Here is a 20,503-nt window from a genome sequence, read left to right on the forward strand (position 1 = left end):
GCATTTTATTATTGTTTATTCAAGTGTAAAAATATTGTACATGCAGTTATATAAATGTAAAAATATATTTAAGCACATTTCTGTTATTATAACTTAAATCCTTTTAATTTAGGGTTAAGAAACCCACATTACTCTATCAAAGATCAAACTATTAAAGAAAATAGCAAAGACAAATATCAAACACAAGTTATTACAATAACTTTGTTCAAAGCTTAAAATCCTTTCAAGGGTGCGTTTGCACAATCCCACATGAAGTATTTCATGTGTTTTCAAAGCCACGTTTAAAGTAGTCTTCAATGTACTCACAATACATTTACATGTCAAATGTACAGTAACCAGCCAAAGAGCTGCTTCTGTGACTGTGTGTTTAAGTATCTCATCATTTTGACTTTCTATCATAGTTATGACTTTCTATCTCATAATTTCGACTTTCTATCTCATAATTTCGACTTTCTATCTCAGAATTTTGACTTTGGGGATATTTTTATTATCAAGTCTAACTTTAAATATTTTAATTTTTTTTAAACTTCTTTTTTTTTTTTGCTGACGTGAAAAAATGACATGGCGGGTCACGCGGGCCTTGAGTTTGAGACCCCCGCTTTAGATGTATAAAAGTGCCTCTTTGTCTCTGCTCTGTTCTTTAAGTTCTTGACGCAATAATTAAATATGAATGCAAGAGGTCTTTACAAATGCTCGCTCCTGATGTAATCATCATTTTACTACTTTTGGCTTTTAAATGATCAGTCCAGCCTGATTATGGGATTGAGTCTTGGTGCACTGTGTCAATGGAAACTTTGGAGATATTAAAAGAAGTGGAACTTTTAAGCTGAGGTGTCTGTTTCTAAGAGGTTTTGAGTCATTTAAATCCGTCCTGTGGAAACTATTTCTGATCCAACACTTAAATATAACATTTGGGAAATGTTTGAATTGAGTAGTTGACCAGTTGTGTTTGGGTGTTGATACTCAGCATACATCATGCCATGCTCCTGGTTTAAGTAGTGTAGTAATTGTCAACTTCCTCTAAAATCATTTCGATAATATTCCCTTTCTTGCCGTTATCTCTGTGGACATAGACATGAGTTGAGGACAGTGAAGGTCAATACAAAAAGGGACAGAAATAGTGTTTTGTCTTCATTTAGCTGCCTGCTCTTCAATGACTTGTACAAATCAATGACTGAATGGACTTGTACCTGTGTAGCGCTTTTCTAGTCTTCGACCACTCGAAGCACTTTAACGCGTGTTCAACATTCACATCTGTACACTGATGGCAGCTGCTACCATGCAAGGTGCCACCTGCCCATCAGGATTCTAACGAAGCATTCACAAACACACATTCGGGGTTAAGTGTTCAACAGAAAACCAACAGAAGCACTTCACACAGTAAAATATAATAGTTCAACATTTAATATCTAAATCAGGGAGTTTAAATAACTTTAAGGAGGATGCTTATATGTGCGTTATTTTGGATTAAAGTTATCAGTTTCAGAAACTTTATTCTCTCAACTACATATTTTGAACATAGTGGTTGGATTTAGAAAATTGAGCTCCTTCTTCTTCTCCAAAAAAAGCTTTTTGAATTATCTTGCCAAAAGATGTCAATTAAAAAAGAATGATTCACAATCAAGTTGTTGGCAAAGTAAAGCACGATAAATACTGTCTCAAAGAACGGATTTAGTCGTTTCGATCCCCAGAGGACACAGACACGTCAGCCTTGCTCTACTGTGTTAATGACACAGAGCTTTCGGTGGGAGGGACCTCCGCTGACTCCCACTGAAGACAGCAGCTATAAAGGAGCTAAAGACAAGATTGCAGCCAGCACACTGGGGCACACAGACGAAGCAAGAGTGCGTGAATAAAACGAAATAAAGAAACGAAACGCTTGGGTATACGAGAGGCAGAGCCCAGAGCAGAGGAGACAGGAGCACAGGGAAGGAGGAGGAGGGTGAGAAAGAGTCAAAGACAGACACAGGGAAGAGGAAAGAGAGAAGCATCAGAGGTTCTTTCGGAAACCCTTCGGACTCAGCCTCAAGCAGACATGCCTAACTTTGCCGGCACCTGGAAGATGAAGAAGAGTGAGAATTTTGATGAACTTCTCAAAGCCTTGGGTAAGCCCTCTCCAGTCTCTTTTCTCCCTCTTCCCCCCCTATCCTTGGTCCATAGCCAGCGCTACATCCCTGCATGAGGTTGACTATCCATCATGTCCATATAGAAAAAGGCTTTTCTTGTTCTTGGAGAATGGCATGCCTGACTTCCAACAGCCGCGTATTGTACGAAGAAGCTCCAAGAACGCAGAGATCTACGGGGAGATGCTGCTGAAGGGAAATCCCTCGGCTCTTTACAGGAGATATGAAACACTGGATGCTGAATTCCAGCCTCAACAGACGTGGTATTGTTCCATGAAGAGAGGAGGGGGGCACAACATTATTCATGTTAGGCATTTAAGTAGGGCATGCATGAGCAATGCCAGGGGAGGTCTCTGGAGCCCAGTGCTTTTCTCTCGTGTCCCACCTTTATTCATTCTCTTTCACCCTTCCTCGTCTTAACCGATGATTGTGATGGTTTAGATTTGGAACCAGCTTAACTGGGTCATTCAATTGTGTTGCGGTGCTTCGTCACGCCGAGACTGCTGAAACAGACAGGACACATCAAAAGGCTGTGTCTTTAGAATAACGCAGACATCTTGAGGGAGTCCCACTGTGTGAGCACGAGGAGCTGCTTCGACAACTCGCCCAGAACTTTGTAGACATCAGCGGTTCCTGTTTTAGCACAATCTGGAAAAGTTGAGCTGAAAAGTGAACAGTTTTGTACGTTGTAAAGCTGAAACAATTAACAGTCTAGTTGTTTGTGCACACATGGCCGATTTCTTGAGTATCTGAGTGAATATTCAACTTCTTTAAACACCCCTACCTGCTATTTTACACTCTGCTGTTTTAATAGTTTAAAATATAAGGCTAGTGTTATTCTACATTCGTCTCATTGACAACAAATCCAATGCTTTTTTATTAAAAAGTATGGCCTTTGTCATCAAAGCTTGGTGTACTGCAGCTTGTGTATTAATCCTCAGCTGAAAATAGTCCCCAGAAAAAGCACAAATTACTCCTGTTTGAGCTACATTGTCTAACATCTACAGTGCCCAGCTGTTTTAGGAAGTGATGAAACTTATTAAAAGTGTGTATTTGTAATTTGTTATTACAGATTTACATCTTCAGTCGGATCAATGGGCTTGGGGCTTTTGGAGTATTACAGACTGGGTCGGGAGGTCAGACAGTATTGAGAGACAGACGAATGCAATGATGATTTTGGTCTTTTCATGGGATTTGTTGACAATATGAAAAACATAGATGAATGTCCGCCTTGTCCTTCAATCCAATGTTCTCTTTAAGACCCTACAATCATTGAGTAAGCCCTCAAAAATGATCCTTCATTCACTTAAATCAACTGTAAAATAGTTTAGTTTGGATTACTTTTGATTCACAAGAGAAAAAAGAAACTCCCCTCAACACCACTTCCCATGTCTTGATACAAGGTCCATAAGGAAACTGTCCCTGGCGCCTCATCCATTCACGAACACATTAAACCACATCTGCTGGAGCAGATCACTCGTTCGTCCGTACATAAGGTCTCGGTCAATGGGGAGCTGCGATGGGCAACTACATTGGATTCCAGTGCCGCCACTTTCCATCAACATCCTCCTAATTATCTGTTGACTCTGAGGTTTCCCTACAGTAGGAGGGGATTGTTATAACCAGGAGTGAACACGCTGAGTGAACACGCTGAGTGAAGAGAGCTGTACGAGTTGATCAGACTCACAGTTTGATAATTGAGAGCAGGCATGTGTGTCCCGTTTTGATCAAAGAGTGTAAAAAATAGTGCAAACTTCATGTACAATTTGACTGCCGAGTAAAAATGTGGATTTGTTTTTGAAAGACTTCCCTGATTCAATGGGGTCTGCAAATTAAATGCAAACTTAATTTGTTATACAATGAAACATTTACATTTGTTGTCGTTCTTGGTTCAAATGTAGGCTTTGTTCCTGTTCACCATACAAGGAGACATGCAGCCAGCATGTGCCCCAATATTTAAGGTCTAGAGTCTGATAGAAGCTGGCATGAGGGCCCGGATAGGTCTAAATCTGTTTGGGGGGTCGAGGGGGCCGGATAGAAAGACAACAGAACATACTGGAAGAGGTTTCTGTGAAAATGTTCGCTCCAGCAGAACAAAAAGAAGCATCTTCTCTCTATTTCTCACTTTCTTTATCAGACACAAATGTAGCCTACATTTGATTTTGTTGGAACAAAAAAATATATTCCTACGACTGAGACGCAGCTTTTGCACATTTTCTCTTGCACGTCTCAATTTTTCAGTATCTAACAGAGATCAACCTTCAGCCTATTTCCTGCCTTTCTTCTATGTCTGTCTCTCATTATTAAAGATGTAACGGGGCAATCTATGACTCCTGTTGACCTCCGTCTGTAGTCAGTAGATGCTCCTTTAATGGTATAGCCTCTACTGGACACAAAACCATGTGTTTACTGTATCAGCAGATCAATTACAACAATCGTGAAACTGCATTTTTGAAAGTGCAAAAATAACATAATGCATATTACTGTAATTAAATATGTTAACATATATGTCTGTTTGGCTCTTTTTCAACTACAAACCAGGCTTAAAGTGACACAAAAGTCGGCATGTTGTAATTGATTGAGTCATAGTGATCGACGAACCGAAAACATCCACAAGGATATTTCATTTGCTCTGCGACAGTGAAACCTCCCACTACTTCCCCCTTTAAAAACGATATGGATCTTGGTGAAATGTTGACTCGTGTTTCCTCCCTGTTGTCGTTCTGACGTGGGTTGATCCTGGTCAGGAGTGAACACCATGCTGAGGAAGGTGGCCGTGGCAGCGGCCTCCAACCCCCACGTGGAGATCCGTCAGGACGGTGACAAGTTCTACATCAAAACATCAACCACTGTGCGCACCACCGAGATCAACTTCCACGTCGGTGAAGAATATGACGAGGAGACCGTGGATGGACGAAAGTGCAAGGTAGTATTGAGAAATTAAGGTATTTTAAATATTTTAATCAGAAAAATTCTCTTTATGGTTGAGGTTATTGGGGAAAAGGATGTAGCGGTAGTCGTTAAGGGTTAAAGTTAGGAAAAGCATCCCAGACATTGATATCGGTCAATACAATGTCTTCACAATGACAAAAACAAGCCAGTGTGTGTGTAAGCAGTCACAAAGAAGCTTTGAATCAGTCAAAATGACCTGCACCACGAGTATTTATTGTGAAATATAAACACAATGACATCTTCTGATCTTTGACATACGTTGACTGTCTTTCATTCCAAGAGCCACATCCACATATGTGTTTTACCACAACATATGTCAGATGTTAAAGTGATTAAATCACTTTAAATCAATTTATGTATCAACAAACATCTCTTTAACAACCATCTACAGATATCCAATTGAATATGTCCTCTAAACTTTGTTTGTATGTGTGCATTGAAGGTCTTCACAGCTACCTTGCGTGCTACTGTTGAAGACGGTTGAATGAAAAATGAATACCTCCTTGCAGTTTCATCCATTTGTATCATCCTCACGTCTGTGCGGCTGGATTAAGGGCAGCTTGAGTTGGGGGGGATGAGTTTCTCTCTGAACCTCTTCAGGCCCTGAGGGGGATTTCTCACATCCTGGTAGACAGTCAGCAAATCATAAACACAAGCGTAACACATAAAATAGGATTTTTAAAATAAAATTAAAAAAAACATACAAGCACTGACATTTACGCTGTTCTCTATTATATGTAATATGAGAAAACTGACTTTAGAGACGTCTGATATGATCCCAACACCGAGGCTTTTGCCTCATCTGTGTAATAAATATATAGGTTGTATAGCAAGATGAAGTGGATGAGGCAGCTCGAGTGTTGAGCCCGACAACGTACGATCACATTCCCAAAGCATAAACGTTTCTCTCTCTTAGGATTTTCTATCTTACTTCATAAAATATATTCCTTTGTAAGTTGGCCACCTCGAGATAATACATGCTGTATATTGTAGCATATTATGAGTCTTGAGGCAAGAAATAACACAAATGAATCACACGTTTTTACTGAGCTTTTTCATGTTTCATCGCAATATAAAAATCTACAACTTTTATGCTCGGTGTGATGTCAATTTACACAACAATCCAATTGCAGCCACACAATGTAGGAAGTCAGCGCTCCAATTTAGAGACGAGACGCCACTGAGTCACTTACCTAAAGTGACTTTAGGTAACGAGATATTTTGCATTATGGTCCAGAGGCTGACATCTGTTTATCGCCCTGTTGCTTAGTAACCGGTGTCTGAGCTGGAGAGAAAGAGAGTCCTGTTTGGTATCAGTGAGGACACACAGTGGGTAAACAACATGTACCGGATATGTGAGGTAGGTTGGTAGGTTGGTGTCCCCTGCTGAAGTGTCCTTGAGCTCGGCAATGCATCTCTAGACTGCTGCTCTGACCACACAAACACTCTTTGGCAAAAAGAGCGTTTTTCCAAAGTTTCTCTTCCAAAGAGGGCTGAACAGTTTCTGGTTCTATCCTGAAATGTAAAACAGAAAATCCACCATCCTGAATAATTCTTTGGCAACAGAAAGCAGTGATATTCATGCTTGTGGAGAGGAGATATAGCACATGGAAAGGGGAACAATTTGTAATTGCGTGCATGCACTACATTAATTCAACAGAATTCAGTCAAAAGCCTGAGAAATGTGAGGTAGGTATTTTCTGGTAACCACATTGCCTTTCTGGGTTTGAGCAATGCAGAAGTCATTAAGGCTGAACTTATGTCCTGCAGCCGTTACATTAAGATGCAAAGTTGCACCGCATAATGTTTGTCAAACAGCAATCAACAGCTAAAGTCTGAAAAATACACTGTTGTCTTTACCTTTCATCTTCTAGTAACCATGTGTTGCAGTCTAGGAGAGCAGACATGACTGATTTCAGGAGACAGTGTGGCTTCTTCTGTCTGTGCCCTGAGGCATGCTGGGTACTGGGCAGGGCTAGACGGCGGTCAGTGTGGCTTCTTGCTACATGACGCCTCACGTCGAGTTGTCATCACACATTTGCCACATCCACTTGTTTGGGTCTGAGCACCAGCATCACAGAAGGTGTTGAGACAGTGACATGATTTTCAATGTTTTGTGTCTGTACTGCAGCACACTGGAGTTAAAAGTTCTCTGTTCGATATTTGACGTCATTCAGTAATAATTATTAGCCATGTTGCATGGAGAGTGTGTATTTTCGGAGCAATGGGTCTTCAGAAAAATATCAGGATAATAAGCTGGTTTCAGAATAATGGTCCATTGGAGCAATGCGCAGTTCCGTTACAGATGATTGCACTGTTAGCGATGTTAGCACTGTTAGCTGCAAGCCGTTGCCTCAGGCGTCGCCATGTTGAGAGCCGTTGAGAGCCAATATGCTCTCAGTTTTACATTTAGCACCTTTAAAGACGCTTAGGCTATTGTCCAAGATTGAAGTTGACTGTATCCAGATTTGGTGGATATTTTTATTTACCTACAATTTTATAAAAATATGTCATTTTTTAAATGATATTCTCTGTATCACATTGGATTACAGAGCCAACAGAAAACATTTTTTTAGTTGTACTGAATACTTTGTCTTTCTTTTATTAAGCGGAAATCAAGAAGGTGTCTCTCGGCAACAAGCACATTGTGTTTTTGTGTGGCGATCATTTGCACGAGTGAAGCTAAACCTGCAGGAGGCAGCGCCCACTGACACTGGTACATGTACCCGGAGGGGCGAGGGGGGCAGTGTGGGGTGTTGGCGGACTCTCAGGTGGAGCGAGTCGGCAGGAGAACCCAAAGTGGGTTTTGGCTGAGGCCGGCTGCCCCTGTGGTTAAAGGGATTACACGCTAATCTGTGGCTGGCAAAGAGCACAGGGCTGATTAACACCGGCACAAGGTTAAAAAGATCCAGTTAATCTGCGTGAGTGCGGTGGGATCAGACGGCCTCCTCTCACTTACAGGAGGAGACAGTGATAAGAGACTTCCTGTCACTCTCAGAGACAACCGCGAAACAGACACCAGACGGGCGTTGGTGCAGAGTGGGGGTCAGAATGAGGCGATTATGATCCTGCTCTGATGGATGGACGTGGAAGACAAATTTGAGGTTTTGCTGCTTTGTGCAGCTGAGGTTGAGTTTTGAGAAATAAAACAGCATCTGTGGTGCAGCAACATTTTCATCTGAACTCATAAACTTAATTTCCCAGCGCAGGACAAACCAAGTCACTTCTGGGCAGAAAGACGTAGACAAAGGGAGTCTTTTAACCCAGCTGGTCACAAGCCATGGGGCTAAATTGGAGAGAGGAGATGTTAAGGATCAGAAATACAGCCTGTCGATAAAAATATTTGACTCAAGAAACAGATGTAGCATCCACGAAAGAGTTTCATCACATACTGACAGAAAGTGCAAGGACAAGATGCCATATTTATTTCCACATAATGGACGTTTTACCCCCTGACGGGTGATCCTATAATTTAATGGTGACGGCAATATGTGAGCTGCAGCCTTGGAGAGGTTTGGAATAAATGGATTAACCCATCTAATCGTGGACCAGGACGTGCAGGGCTGCCTCTATGGAAGCCATTGACGAAGCCGCGTCACACTCACCTTAACCACACATCCGTAGCTGTCGAGCACCGATTGTCCGGATACAAAGGCATTACTTGGAGCCGCATGAAATGGATTTTCAAGTAGCCTAAAAAGCTAAAGAAAAAAACAAACAGGACATGGTAAAAAAAAAAGAAGAAGCTATGCAGGATGAATTTGTCTTGGTCTGAAATGTGTGTGCACAAGCTCTGGTGTGTTATTTGGAAGAGAAAGACTGAAGTCACTTTGTGACTTAATGTGCAACAGGGAGAATGAGAGAAAATCCATCCGAGTCAGAGGCTGAGACGGATGCTAACTTTAAAATGGAGCCGTAGCGAATCGACTCTCTGGGATCTGGCTGTAGAAAAGCCCTGCTGTTGTTCAGCTTGGCAAAGCCTGTGGACGGACGCCCGCAGGGATCCATGATGGCTTTCCTTACCTTTGATATGGTGATTAACATTTGCCTCTGAGAGACAAAGGCTACTGATCCGTCCAACATTGAGCAGGGGTGTTAATAAAATACAAACATTGTACAAATTGCCAAACAAATTGTCTTTGAGCAACACTACAAATCTCATGCTCGAAAAAACATGATGGCATCTCATTATAGGCCCGTCTAGATTTCACTTTAGTTGAGTTGGATTCAAGCAACCGCAGCTTTGATCATCAGTTCCAGGGTTTTGGAGCGGGATCACTAGCTTGAGATGCTATGTTGAACTGGGACATGCCGCTGGCTTCATTGAGAGGCGAAACGAACATCAGCAGTGTGGGAAAATTGTTTCCTAAAATGTCCAACTGTTCCTCCAACGGGACAGCTTTTGTGTCAGTAGACAGTTGAGGTAACGAAATAAGAGCTCAGCTAATGGACCCTAAGCTCAACAAAATGATAAATCCTCTCCATTAACACAAATTAGCGCCACATTAGCGTTCTTTTATGGATTCTTAGCTCTCTGAGTCAGTTACTTCAGGAGAAATTAGTCCTGAAGTCAAAGTCTGACTAATCCTGTTGAAGTCATTTGAAATGTTATTGAAGAGAATCAGCAGATGGAGACCCTGATCGACCAAAGAGCTAAGAGGATTTTATGGTATTATATAGCTTTGTTCATTGACAAATGTCATTTCAAAGTAGGCTGGGAAATATATGGCCAAGGATATATGGACATTATATCCAGTACGATTGTTGAAAATATCATTCATGAACCGTGAGAGTGAATCTGCTGCTATAACTGCCTCCACTCGTCTGGGAGGGTTTTCTTTAAGGACCTGGCTTTGTCTTAGATATCATTGTACTCTGTAGCATCATTTTGCTGTTCCGGAGCAACAATAAGATGAAATGGTGTTTATTCTCCACCTGATGAATGTAAATCCAATTGTCACTCTCTTTTAACTGGTTTCCACCAACTCTTCAAGGAAATACCGGTCCGTTCAGCTTCTAAATGCTCCACTGTTCTTACCGTCTGGCCTCTAACTGTGTCCGGATGTTCTTTGGTGCTGACCAGGTAGTTTAATTAAGGTCTGTTTCTCTGAAAACAGCTTCCTGCTGTTTTTAAAAAACAAACACAAAAAACCCTTGCCCTTTTGTCATCTGATACATCATATTAAACATGTTGACTGTAGCTGCTTTAACTTCTCACCTCGATGCAGTGGTGTAGAAATGTATCCAGGGTGATCCGTGCATTGTGACATCACTGTTGGGTGCAACAGAGCTCATTTCTAACCACACCAATCAGTGGCGCAGGCATAAAGCCTGGCATTAAGTGACCCTTTAAGGGTACGCCTTGCTGATGTGTTTCTACCTTCACTGACACCATCACACTGACCTTTCCACCTTGTTGCCCCCCCCCCCTCTACCCCCCTGCAGAGTCTCGCCACCTGGATGTCGGAGAACAAGATGTACTGTAAGCAGACTCTGGTGGATGGTGGCGGCCCCAAAACCTTTTGGACCCGAGAGCTCAACGGCGATGAGCTCATACTGGTGAGCGCACGGCAATGACTCATCGAAGCTTCTTGATAGACTGCTGCTTAGGAACGAAAAAAGAGAGTCATTCTTTGCAAAGACAAACGCTCTGGAGTTCAGGCGATTAATGAACTCTCAGTTCAGGCTGGACCAACAAAACGAAGACACAAAGTTACTCCCAGTACAGAGAGAGTGCGACCTGATGGGTAGCTGATCTGTATGGGTTGTCTGTTACGTGGCTTGTTCTCATGGAGACGAGAAAGACATCAGGTGCATGCATGAAGATGGGATTTTCGAGCAGCTAGTGTCCTCTGTTTGAGAAATAGTTAATGAAACCAGGCTGGGAGTGCATGAAGTCACGCTGGAGATTCATCCGTAAAGGAAATGAGAGAGGCCGTTTCCCTAGGAGCCGAGCTTTCATCCACCCTGCAGAGAGATGTTGAAAGGAGAACAAGGGGAGCTGCTACGCTGACATTGCAGTAATACCCTCTGTCTTTAGCTAGATTAATATGGGCAGAAGTCAATGGGTGTAAAGCCCCTCCAACGATGTGCAGGGGAGCCGTCCAAGACCAATGGACCGGACAAACAGTTCTCAGGGACTCAACAGCTTTCCTCTCTGAGCGTTCAACGCTCCCACGCTCTGCTTTGTTCTTCCCAGAGTATTTGTAAGATGAACGTCCAAAAGCCAAAAGCTCGAAGCGATAACACAGAAGGTTTAGATGCTGAAAAAGTAATCACAGGATGTTTGATTAGCTTTATATTAGAAGCAAGTGTTTGGAAGAAGCAGACGAAATAATTGAGCGGTGTACAAGAGGGATTTAAATAAATTCCTTTGCATTTGATTGGACTGATAAAAAGTGGGCGGGCTTAGAGCGATAGGGAGCCACAGAGCACCTTCCATGTCGCTAAAAGTTGCAGATTGATTGGTTGATGCATGTCATGATATTATCGGTTGAAATTGGTTGGTATTAGCTCACGTATGTACACGTTATATTTTGTTTTACAGGAAGAAAAGATGATTGAATTTCAATCAATATATTGCAGAATATCGCCGTGGATGGGATCTAAAAGGGTTAAAAATGCATTTTTTCTTCATCATCTTGACGTTAAATAGCATCTCAATATTCAAACAGAAGCTCCTCATTATTCAGAGGAAGCCAGAACATATTCAATCTTTTCTATTGTTTGGGTTGTAAAAGCAGAATGTGTTACAGCGCCTGCCACTCTGGTGACACTTTGGCCCGGCTGCCCTGGAGGAGCTGAAGCATTCATGCACTATCATGGAGATTGATCTGGCCGAGTTGTGACAGCATCTGCGTCTCTCTGCTCTTCTCACCTCAGTCCTCCCTTCTGTCACACCATCGTACAACCTGCAGACGAACCACGTTTACGGTGCAGCTTGTAGCGTCTCAGTTTGGACATTTTCTCATCAGTGTTCACAGCGAAAAGCCACGCAGGGACACATTCTTCCGTCACATAGTCGGGTTCCCAGACGAGACATAGGTAAACGGTATGAGATTGGTTCTCAGGAGATGCATCTTGTATTTGTTACCACAACAACACCAACAAGTAAATCTCGTCACCGTTCACCTGAGACAGCTGGCCGAACTTTGGTGGCAGAGCTGCTTGATAGTGTCTGTGTAAGCGTGAAGGATAATAAGGAACAACTGCGCAAAGAAAGTGGGATGACCACATCGATTGGGGAAGTGAAAGTGAAAATTCCAAATCTGTCTTCTCGAAATTACATTTATATATCTCGAAATTGTTTCCCAATTAGATGGTAGTGGCAAACATATATAATATATAATGCCTGGATTATGTTCAGGGGCATTGATTCCAGTTAAATGTTAACAAATACCTTGTGTGTCAAGTCCCTGCAGACATCTCTATATATATATACATTATACACACTTTGTATATTAAATCATGGCATACTAGAGAGTAGCTGGAGAATTGAAGTGTTAAGATTTGCACTGAAGCTGAAAATAGTCTGAACCCGGCTGTCAGTGCTTTCCTTAAATTAGAGCATGACGATAAGATAACACACAAGAGAAAATGTACTTTTGTATTGCGTATATTTTGCTCTCTAAACTGCAACACGTAATATTTTCTGTCAATATCTGACTGCAATTGGATTTACATGTGTAAATATGAAATCGTATGAACTACTCTGCTCGATGTTCAAACTAACACATGCTCGAAGGCATTCATTGACACACAAAAAGTGACAGAATAAAAAAAAAGAGCGCTTGAGAGAAATGTTTAAATCCTGCCTTGCATTGGGTTTAAACAAAGCAAGGTCGTGGTGCGTGTTGTTTCAGGTACCGGTGAGACATGAAAAACAATCCAGGAAGTCCAGTTCGAGTGACAGGTCTGTGAAATCGGCGGCTTTTCCGATGCCAACAGCACAATGGTTTATAATACTCTGACACTGGATGTTACAACTCTGGAGTGTTCACTTTGGGGCTATTGTGAGGTAAACAGAAGAAATACGGAGCTCACGTCACAAAGCACCCTGTGCACTTGCATGTATTTGACTGATCATTTTGGCGAAGCCCCCTGCTTCACCAGTCTGGCTCCGTTGGTATGAATGCAGCTTAAACCATCTGTCAAGTTGTTCAGTTGCAGCATTGAGCTCTGGGAGGCTTACTGCCACATGTGTTTGTTGGATTAAAAAGCAAATGGCTTTTAAAATGTGTCGCTAACTTAACATTTTCTGCCAGCTGACTGTGAGGGCTACTCACTATCAATTATCCTTTTGTTTCCTCCAGACTTTCGGGGCAGACGACGTCGTGTGCACGCGGATTTACGGCAGGCAATGAAGCCCCTTAACCTTCATCAGGACAAGACAGCCGCCCAGTTGGCCCACGACAACACGTTAAACCCCAACAACACTCTGTCACGCTAACACGCGCTAAACGCATTTGCAGAGTATCCTGTGTCATCTCTCAGCACCAGTCTGCATCGTCTCCACAAACTCTAGCAATGTCTCTGTAATCTGGTTTTCTTGTCGTGAGTATTGTGTCTGCAGTGCAGTCGCTGGATATCTCAGTGTCCATATCTGCAACCCTGGTGTCAGCTGTGTACGTAGGATTTAGTCATCAGTTGCATTGATCAAGTGTTCATGTTTGGATGACGGGAAACAATAAAAACACGGAACAAACAGCAGCAGAGCCTCTTTTTTTAAATGATATGCTAAAATGTAGCCACATGGAGTTATCTTTCAAACAGACATATGTTCACGTTCAATGTTTCCAGAAGCCAAACAAACATTTCCTTCGTCATAAAACCACTTTTTAAAAACAACTTTTAAGAATATGCATTACTTACATCGGCTTGCAGTCTTCTTCTTTGCCTCCTTTTGTTGATGTCGTGTCATACTTCTTGACACATTACTGCCACCAACTGTCAACCAGTGGAGCAGCGGGGCTTGCATGCATCGCTCCATGGCACCACTAGTTGTCGAAAACACCACAGAGCATCTTTAAATAAACACCAAGTGAGTATGGAGGTTATAATTTCATTGTTTACAAGTTGACGAAAGAAACGTCACCTCGGGTCCATTTAGTAGCTGCTCTGGAGCTTTTGATGAGATCACATGGTCTTCAGCAGCAGATAGAGCTTCATCGGTTGTAATGGAGTTGCAAAGATTAAGCTCTGACAAATAGTGATGACATTGAGCTTTTTTTACACATCCTGTGCAGCAGTGATGCAACATGGCACTAGAGTACCTGAAAACATCACAGCGGTGACCTGGGGTTGGGTTTCGCTCGAGCCAGCCAGTGCAGCTGCGCTTTCTCACCATCCAAAAATCTTAAAGTGCAAAGACAAAATGGACAATGTGGCAAACTCCATCTCCGAACAAGAATCCTGTGATGTGATACAAAGCTTCAGAGCAGCTACTGAATGGAGGCACAAGGTAAGGTGGTATTATTTGATCAACAAAGAGGGATTTAATCTGCAAACTCTTGTTGAAGTGAAGACAAATGCAATCATTTAAATATTACCTGTTCCAAGTGGAGGGTAACTTGTGTGACACAACTAGGGGCCGGAGATCAACTTCTGGGATGGAAACAGTCTCTGGCTTTGGGAACAAAAGCGTTGATGTATCAGGCTGTAAGCAGTTATAACAGTGGACACATTAAAAAAAAGAAAATTTAAGATTAAAAAGGATCTTACACAATTTATTGAGAAACCTCTGACTCCCACCAGCCTTACTATCGTAAAAAGCCCGATGAACTTATGCTCCTGAAAGACAAAACAACTGGTGCTCGTTCGGAGCGACCTACAAGAACTCCCAGTTGCTGATGAACTCAGTCACACTTCTTAAAAAGCCCTAAACTGCCCCTTTTAAACCAGCCCTGGCTTTTAAAACCCCACATCCCATCATGCTCCTGCCTCACACTCCTCGCCGCTATTCGTCACTTGCACTGATTCTTCCCCAGAGACACGTCTTTGTGTCTGACACAGCTCTAAAGCAACAAGATTAAAGACAGAGTGGTGCGGGGAGATAAGACCAGACAGACTGGAGCAAATACAGTCAAAAGCCTTCAAGCAGGGCTCAGTCGCTCCAGCGTGACGAACACATTTACATCATGACAATTCATGTGACTTTCCCCTCAGGGCCCGTCATGTGGAGGCAATGTTATTGGACCGAACAGACACAGAAGCATTGTGGTCATCGATCTGACCTCTTTTGCTTCACTAGTCTTTCTAACGGTCTGTGCTGCCCCCTTGTTTCACCAACAAGGTTCTCAGACAGAGAGATGAGAATGTTGAATACAAAGTCCAGTGAAAAGGGAGGATTCAGGCTCCTGGTAAAGATGCACCACCTGTCCCCTCATCTGAGGTTGGTCTACGATCAGTGTACGTGATGCGCGTGGTGGAGAAGACAGACTATGTTATAAAAGGGACACCTGATCTGATGGCGGCTCACTTGTGCATCTTTTTTTACTTTCCTCTTAATCCGCTTGTACTCGCTCTTCCTTCCTCTGCCGAGATGGTGTTTTTTTTTTACTGCCGACAGCTTGAAGAGAATTGGCTACAAATGAACCCATTCACACAGGTTGTGCACATTGACCATATTCCATTTACTTAGAAGTCTAGATTTTGACTGTTCCATCTTGACAAATAATTTAGCTTTTGTTTCATTTAAACAGTGTTTCTGTGCTGCTCGGCAGCTAATTTATTGTTTTCGGTGCATGAGCCAGGCAGTGCACTGCTTCCATACAAATCTTTCAACTGGAAAACCATTGGGCAACTTATTCAAGACACTTCCCCGGTGCAGGTGCAGGACACATGAGTGTATGATCCGGGCCAACACAGCCACAGCTTCACTGCAGCGACATGTATGGCAGCCTCACCCTTGGCGTGGACTCCAGCCTTGTCCTCGGGGTGAATATGGCGAGAAAGGGGCACAACATCAAAAACAAAAAGCAAATCTGTCTCTGTCCTTCACGGCTGCCAGGGATTAAAAGGTTGTCCTTTCAACACTCGGCCTTTCGCGAGGACCAACACAGCGGTACGGCGACTGTTCCCATTCCTCAACGCCAAGGCTTCATGGACGCGTCTATACCGCCCCTGCTTTTTGACCTGGTATCCCCTGAAAGAATGACTTTCCTCCCGAGTGCACCACAATGCTCCGGGAAGCAAGGACCAGGGCGCGCGCCTGCTGTGATGTTAATTTAATGACAAGCCGCTGTTCAGATGGCAGGTCCAAACAGCTGAATAAAGGGATTGTTGTGTTCATGCTCCATTTTGTCGGAGAAGGGGCCCCTCCACCTGTCTTACTGCTCTCTTCTGGGCACCAAACAGTGGAGCCTCTGTGAGCGCAACGCCGCTTCCTGAAGACAAGCGAAACAAAAGTGTCCCTCCTCGTCTCCACTTGGTGTCCCAGTGTATAGCTGCTCCTAGGGCCTGAGTGGGTTTTGGAGTTTGGAACGCTGACGAAGAAAGAGCCCATTAAGTTTCCTGCAAAATAGGACTTGGACTAATTCGTGCATTCCAGTTTTAAACAACTTGGTTCTTATTTCCATGGCTTCGGTCACCGCTCCTGTTGTTAATAACATGTATATGCACCAAGTGAAATGTTGAGATGTGGGAACGCTGCAACAACGTTAAAAAACAGGTTCGCTGGAGCAAGAAACACAAGTAGTCCGATGATCGGGAATGTTTTTAAGACACATCCGGGTTAACCAAATAAATTTAGAAGAGAAACATGAAGACAAAAATTTAAAAACGCAAACTCGTAAGTCATCATTACCATCCATCACATACTACATTATTATGAAGATGATAAACACTTGCCAATGAGATTGTTCACAACCTGGCGACCCAAAATTAGTTTTTATCAATTGCTTATAACTAATCTACAAATTGAACAATTACTTCCATTAATATATGAGGGATTAAACAGAAATAAACCCATAAGTCAGAATTTACAAGCCCTTTATAAACGATGCATTATTAGAAAGCGTTACTAAAATAGTGATACTAGCTGTGGCCTGTCACGAAGCTGCTAAAGTTCTACAGGACGAGTCTAAAAAATGTCAGAAAATGCTAATCAGTGCATTTCTTTATTTAAGATGGTGCTGACTCACCCTCCACTCCGGTGTAGCAGGTGTAACATGCAGCACATTAACGTACATGTATTGCACATGAACACCAAGGGAGGATGGAAGTTCAGCCAAGTGTGTGTGTGAGAGTGTGTGAGAGTGTGTGTGCGTGTGTGTACCCAGCATGCTTTGTGCCTCTGACGTCCCCAATGACTTTCATCTGGGGATATATTTAGTCACGCTTAGGTCTCAATAAATGCTTTCTGAGGGGGTGACACGCACATATTCAGAGCACTCTGGTACCTCTGTCCAATGTCTGCTGAGGAAGAAGATGAAGAAAAGAATGATGACAAAGAAAAAAACATTTACATTTAAGGCACCTGAGTAATATTCTTACACAGAGCAACTTTTGAGTGTATTACATGGCAAACACAGGATTATTATTTTGCATGTTTAGCCTGTTAACTATTATGTTCACATATTTTAGATTACCACAGATCACATTTCCCATATCTGTCACACATCATAACTGTCACACAGTCAGTGTTTGCTTGTTGTTTGTTCTCTGGTTCTGTATTCCAACAGCCAAAAGGTTTTATATAGGTTTCCACATCTTTGCTGAAACCGTGTCCTTGTTATACTCAATATTGTCATTTATGACAATTTGTTACAAGCAGTGAGAACAAACGAGATCATGGTCAACGCGGCAGCAGGTGTAGAGGCCAACAGAGGTTGTACATCTCTGCAGTGATGCTGTTGTTTGTTGTTGCTGTTGTTTGATGTGATTTTGATTTAAATGTCAGTAATTTGGACAGAGCCACAGTAAAACAGCATCGTTAACAAATCTAAACATGAGTCACTCGTTAAGTTGTAATGTGATTTAAAAGACATGTCCCAATTGGTAATGTTCATGAGATAATACTTTCATCGTGTGAGAAGAATACTAAGTCGACAGTAATTAAAACATTTGACAAAAAATCAACTTTAGGCTTCTTCGGCACTGCAGCACTTTGAGTTAAATACTTCAGCAGGCTAACTTCGCTCCCAATGACAATGTTAACATGCTGATGATCAGCAAGTATATTTGTTACCGTGTTCACCATCTGTAGCCTCAGGCTACATCCACACTAGTACATTTTAAAACGCATAACTTTTACTTAAATTACGCTGTAAGCGTTCAAACTACTCCGGCGTTTCCGAACCCCTGAAACAGAGACTTCTGGAAACGCTGCGGACCCCGTTTGAAAACTCTGGGATTGTATTTAAACGTAGACTTTTGAACAATGATGCTCACACTCACAGTTGTTTTTCCTACAGTTGTCATGAACGTATGAACCAAATTTCGTGGCAATCCATGCAACAGTTGTTCAGAGATTTAGAAGTGAACCTCATGGTGGCACCAGAGGAAAAGTCAGAGGATTACCAAAGTCATTCTGATTCATCCTCTGGGAACCATGAATGTGTGTACCAAATTCCCTAACAATCCATCCAATAGTTGTCGAGACATTTCAGTCTGGACCAAAGTGGTGGACCGACACCACCATTTTCATCTCTAAAGCCACATGGTGCATTGTGTTCTCTACTTTCCTAACCTTACATCCAGAGCGTGGTGGACTACGATAAGTTACGTTCTTGTGTTTGACAACTCTGCATGTAAAATGTCCATCCAAAGGTTAAAACAGTTGGTGGAGAGGTTTTTTTTCTGGTCCGTTCAAGTTGCTGAAACTGTTCCGGACAGCAGCTTGCAGCGGTTATGTAAGAGTGCCAGACTTCACTAATCCTTTTATAGGGGGAGAGGAGCCTGCAGGGTTTCTCTTCATCAAGACAAATCAGCCTGTAACGCAGAGACACCTCAGCTAGGCTGTGCATCCACCACCATACTGAAAAAGATCCTCTCATACGGACAAGAACACTGCCTCTGGATGGATAGAAATCACCTGTGAAGCTGTGAGACAGATGAGCAGTGAAAAAAAAGACGAGTGCTTTGTAATATTTATAGCTGCTCCAATTCATGCTTCTTATCCTTCTAATCTGTCTGTCTTCAAACCTTATAACCCATTCCTAAAAATACATCATTTTGGATAATCTGCCCTTATTTAGCAGCGCTACTGATGTCTTGTGCACACAGACTGAGAAGCTGCCATCATCCCAATGCTGTCAACTTTCTTGTCGTGGTTGCCAAGATTGTCTTCAGGAAGTACTCTTCTGTAAAAGAGTGGAAGCTTGTTGAATTTTGAAATACAGCTAACACTGTAGAAAAAGAAAAGAACATGCCTCCCCACACACAAGAAAGAAGAACAGAAATCTACGTGGTCAGCCTCAGTGAGTTAATTGCTCTGCATTGTGGGTGCCAGGGCCTCCGAGCTCGAGGGACAATACCAGCTCTGTAGTAGTGACAATAGCTCTGCTCTCCGAGCCAGAAGTTGCGGAAGCGCCGACATTAGGCAGCTGAAAGCTGTTGAAAGTTCAGGAGTGTGCACTCCAAGGACGAAATCACGCAGAAGAGCTTTTGGGGGGGGGGGGGGGGGGGTGCTGCCTTTGAGGAACTCATTGTTAACGCTGCCAGTGGGAGGCATGGAGGGCTCTGCTGGCATGTGTCGGCCTCACTCCTCGTCAGGGCCTCAGCACCGTGACGGCCAAGTGGGTAAAGGGTGTGTGTGTGTGTGTGTGTCTTTGAGTGTTTTGTTAAGGGGCTGAAAGCTGCAGGTACTGTCAGGGTGGTGACGCTTGGGGACATGTTCAGTCTCTCTGCTCTCACTGTACAATATGTGGGACCACCCATAGAGGCCTGACTAGAGGTCAGTTTCCCAGCAGATCTGAATCTCACGCAAAGCTGCCAAAAGATATTGGTCATGTCTCATCTCTCATGTCACTAACAACAAAGTGAGAAAATAAAATATTCACTATTGTTTGATAATAAGGAGTTTGCTTTGTTTTACACATAACCTTATGATAATTTCAAAGTATATAGTTTCGTTGACTCTTCACAGCCCTTTGACTTACGTATGACTGACTGACTTTTAAGTATGGTGAGTTAAGACAACATGGCTACATTTGCATCCGTCTTACCCAAAATTGACCTTGGCCAGTTTCTGAACACGTGCAATATGTATTTAGTCAAAGAAAATCCAAGCAGAAAATCCTCACTCAATATTTGATAAAATGATTACTGAAGCAATTCAGATTAAAATTTGTTTCTCCTTTTTAAATGTGTGGATTTGCCGTTTTTCTCCATTTCATTTAATGAAGAGATTACTTTTGAAAGACGAACTAATAACCTGTAATCAAGTCATTAGATGTGTTTAATTCATCGTGAAGGAAGCTTAATATTCC

The 20,503-nt window shown here is 42.5% G+C and overlaps 1 protein-coding gene across 1 annotated transcript; it reads left to right on the forward strand.

Moving 5' to 3' along the window:
* Positions 1 to 1,764: 1,764 nt before the first annotated feature.
* crabp1a (cellular retinoic acid binding protein 1a) lies at positions 1,765 to 13,750 on the forward strand. The gene is made up of 4 exons (XM_079266978.1): positions 1,765 to 2,105; positions 4,871 to 5,049; positions 10,521 to 10,634; positions 13,388 to 13,750. The coding sequence occupies exons 1-4, from the start codon at positions 2,036 to 2,038 to the stop codon at positions 13,436 to 13,438; spliced, it is 414 nt and encodes a 137-aa protein (XP_079123104.1). The 5' UTR covers positions 1,765 to 2,035; the 3' UTR covers positions 13,439 to 13,750.
* The last annotated feature ends 6,753 nt before the right edge of the window (positions 13,751 to 20,503 follow it).

Source organism: Melanostigma gelatinosum (genome assembly GCF_949748355.1).
Source record: "Melanostigma gelatinosum genome assembly, chromosome: 1".
Taxonomy (NCBI): Eukaryota; Metazoa; Chordata; class Actinopteri; order Perciformes; family Zoarcidae; genus Melanostigma; species Melanostigma gelatinosum.

Bases quoted from the DNA above. Each gene is read 5' to 3' on its own strand.
- crabp1a (XM_079266978.1), top strand. From the start codon at position 2,036: ATGCCTAACTTTGCCGGCACCTGGAAGATGAAGAAGAGTGAGAATTTT. The intron at 2,106-4,870 runs GTAAGCCCTCTC...GATCCTGGTCAG, and splicing joins TGAACTTCTCAAAGCCTTGG to GAGTGAACACCATGCTGAGG. The intron at 10,635-13,387 runs GTGAGCGCACGG...TGTTTCCTCCAG, and splicing joins ACGGCGATGAGCTCATACTG to ACTTTCGGGGCAGACGACGT.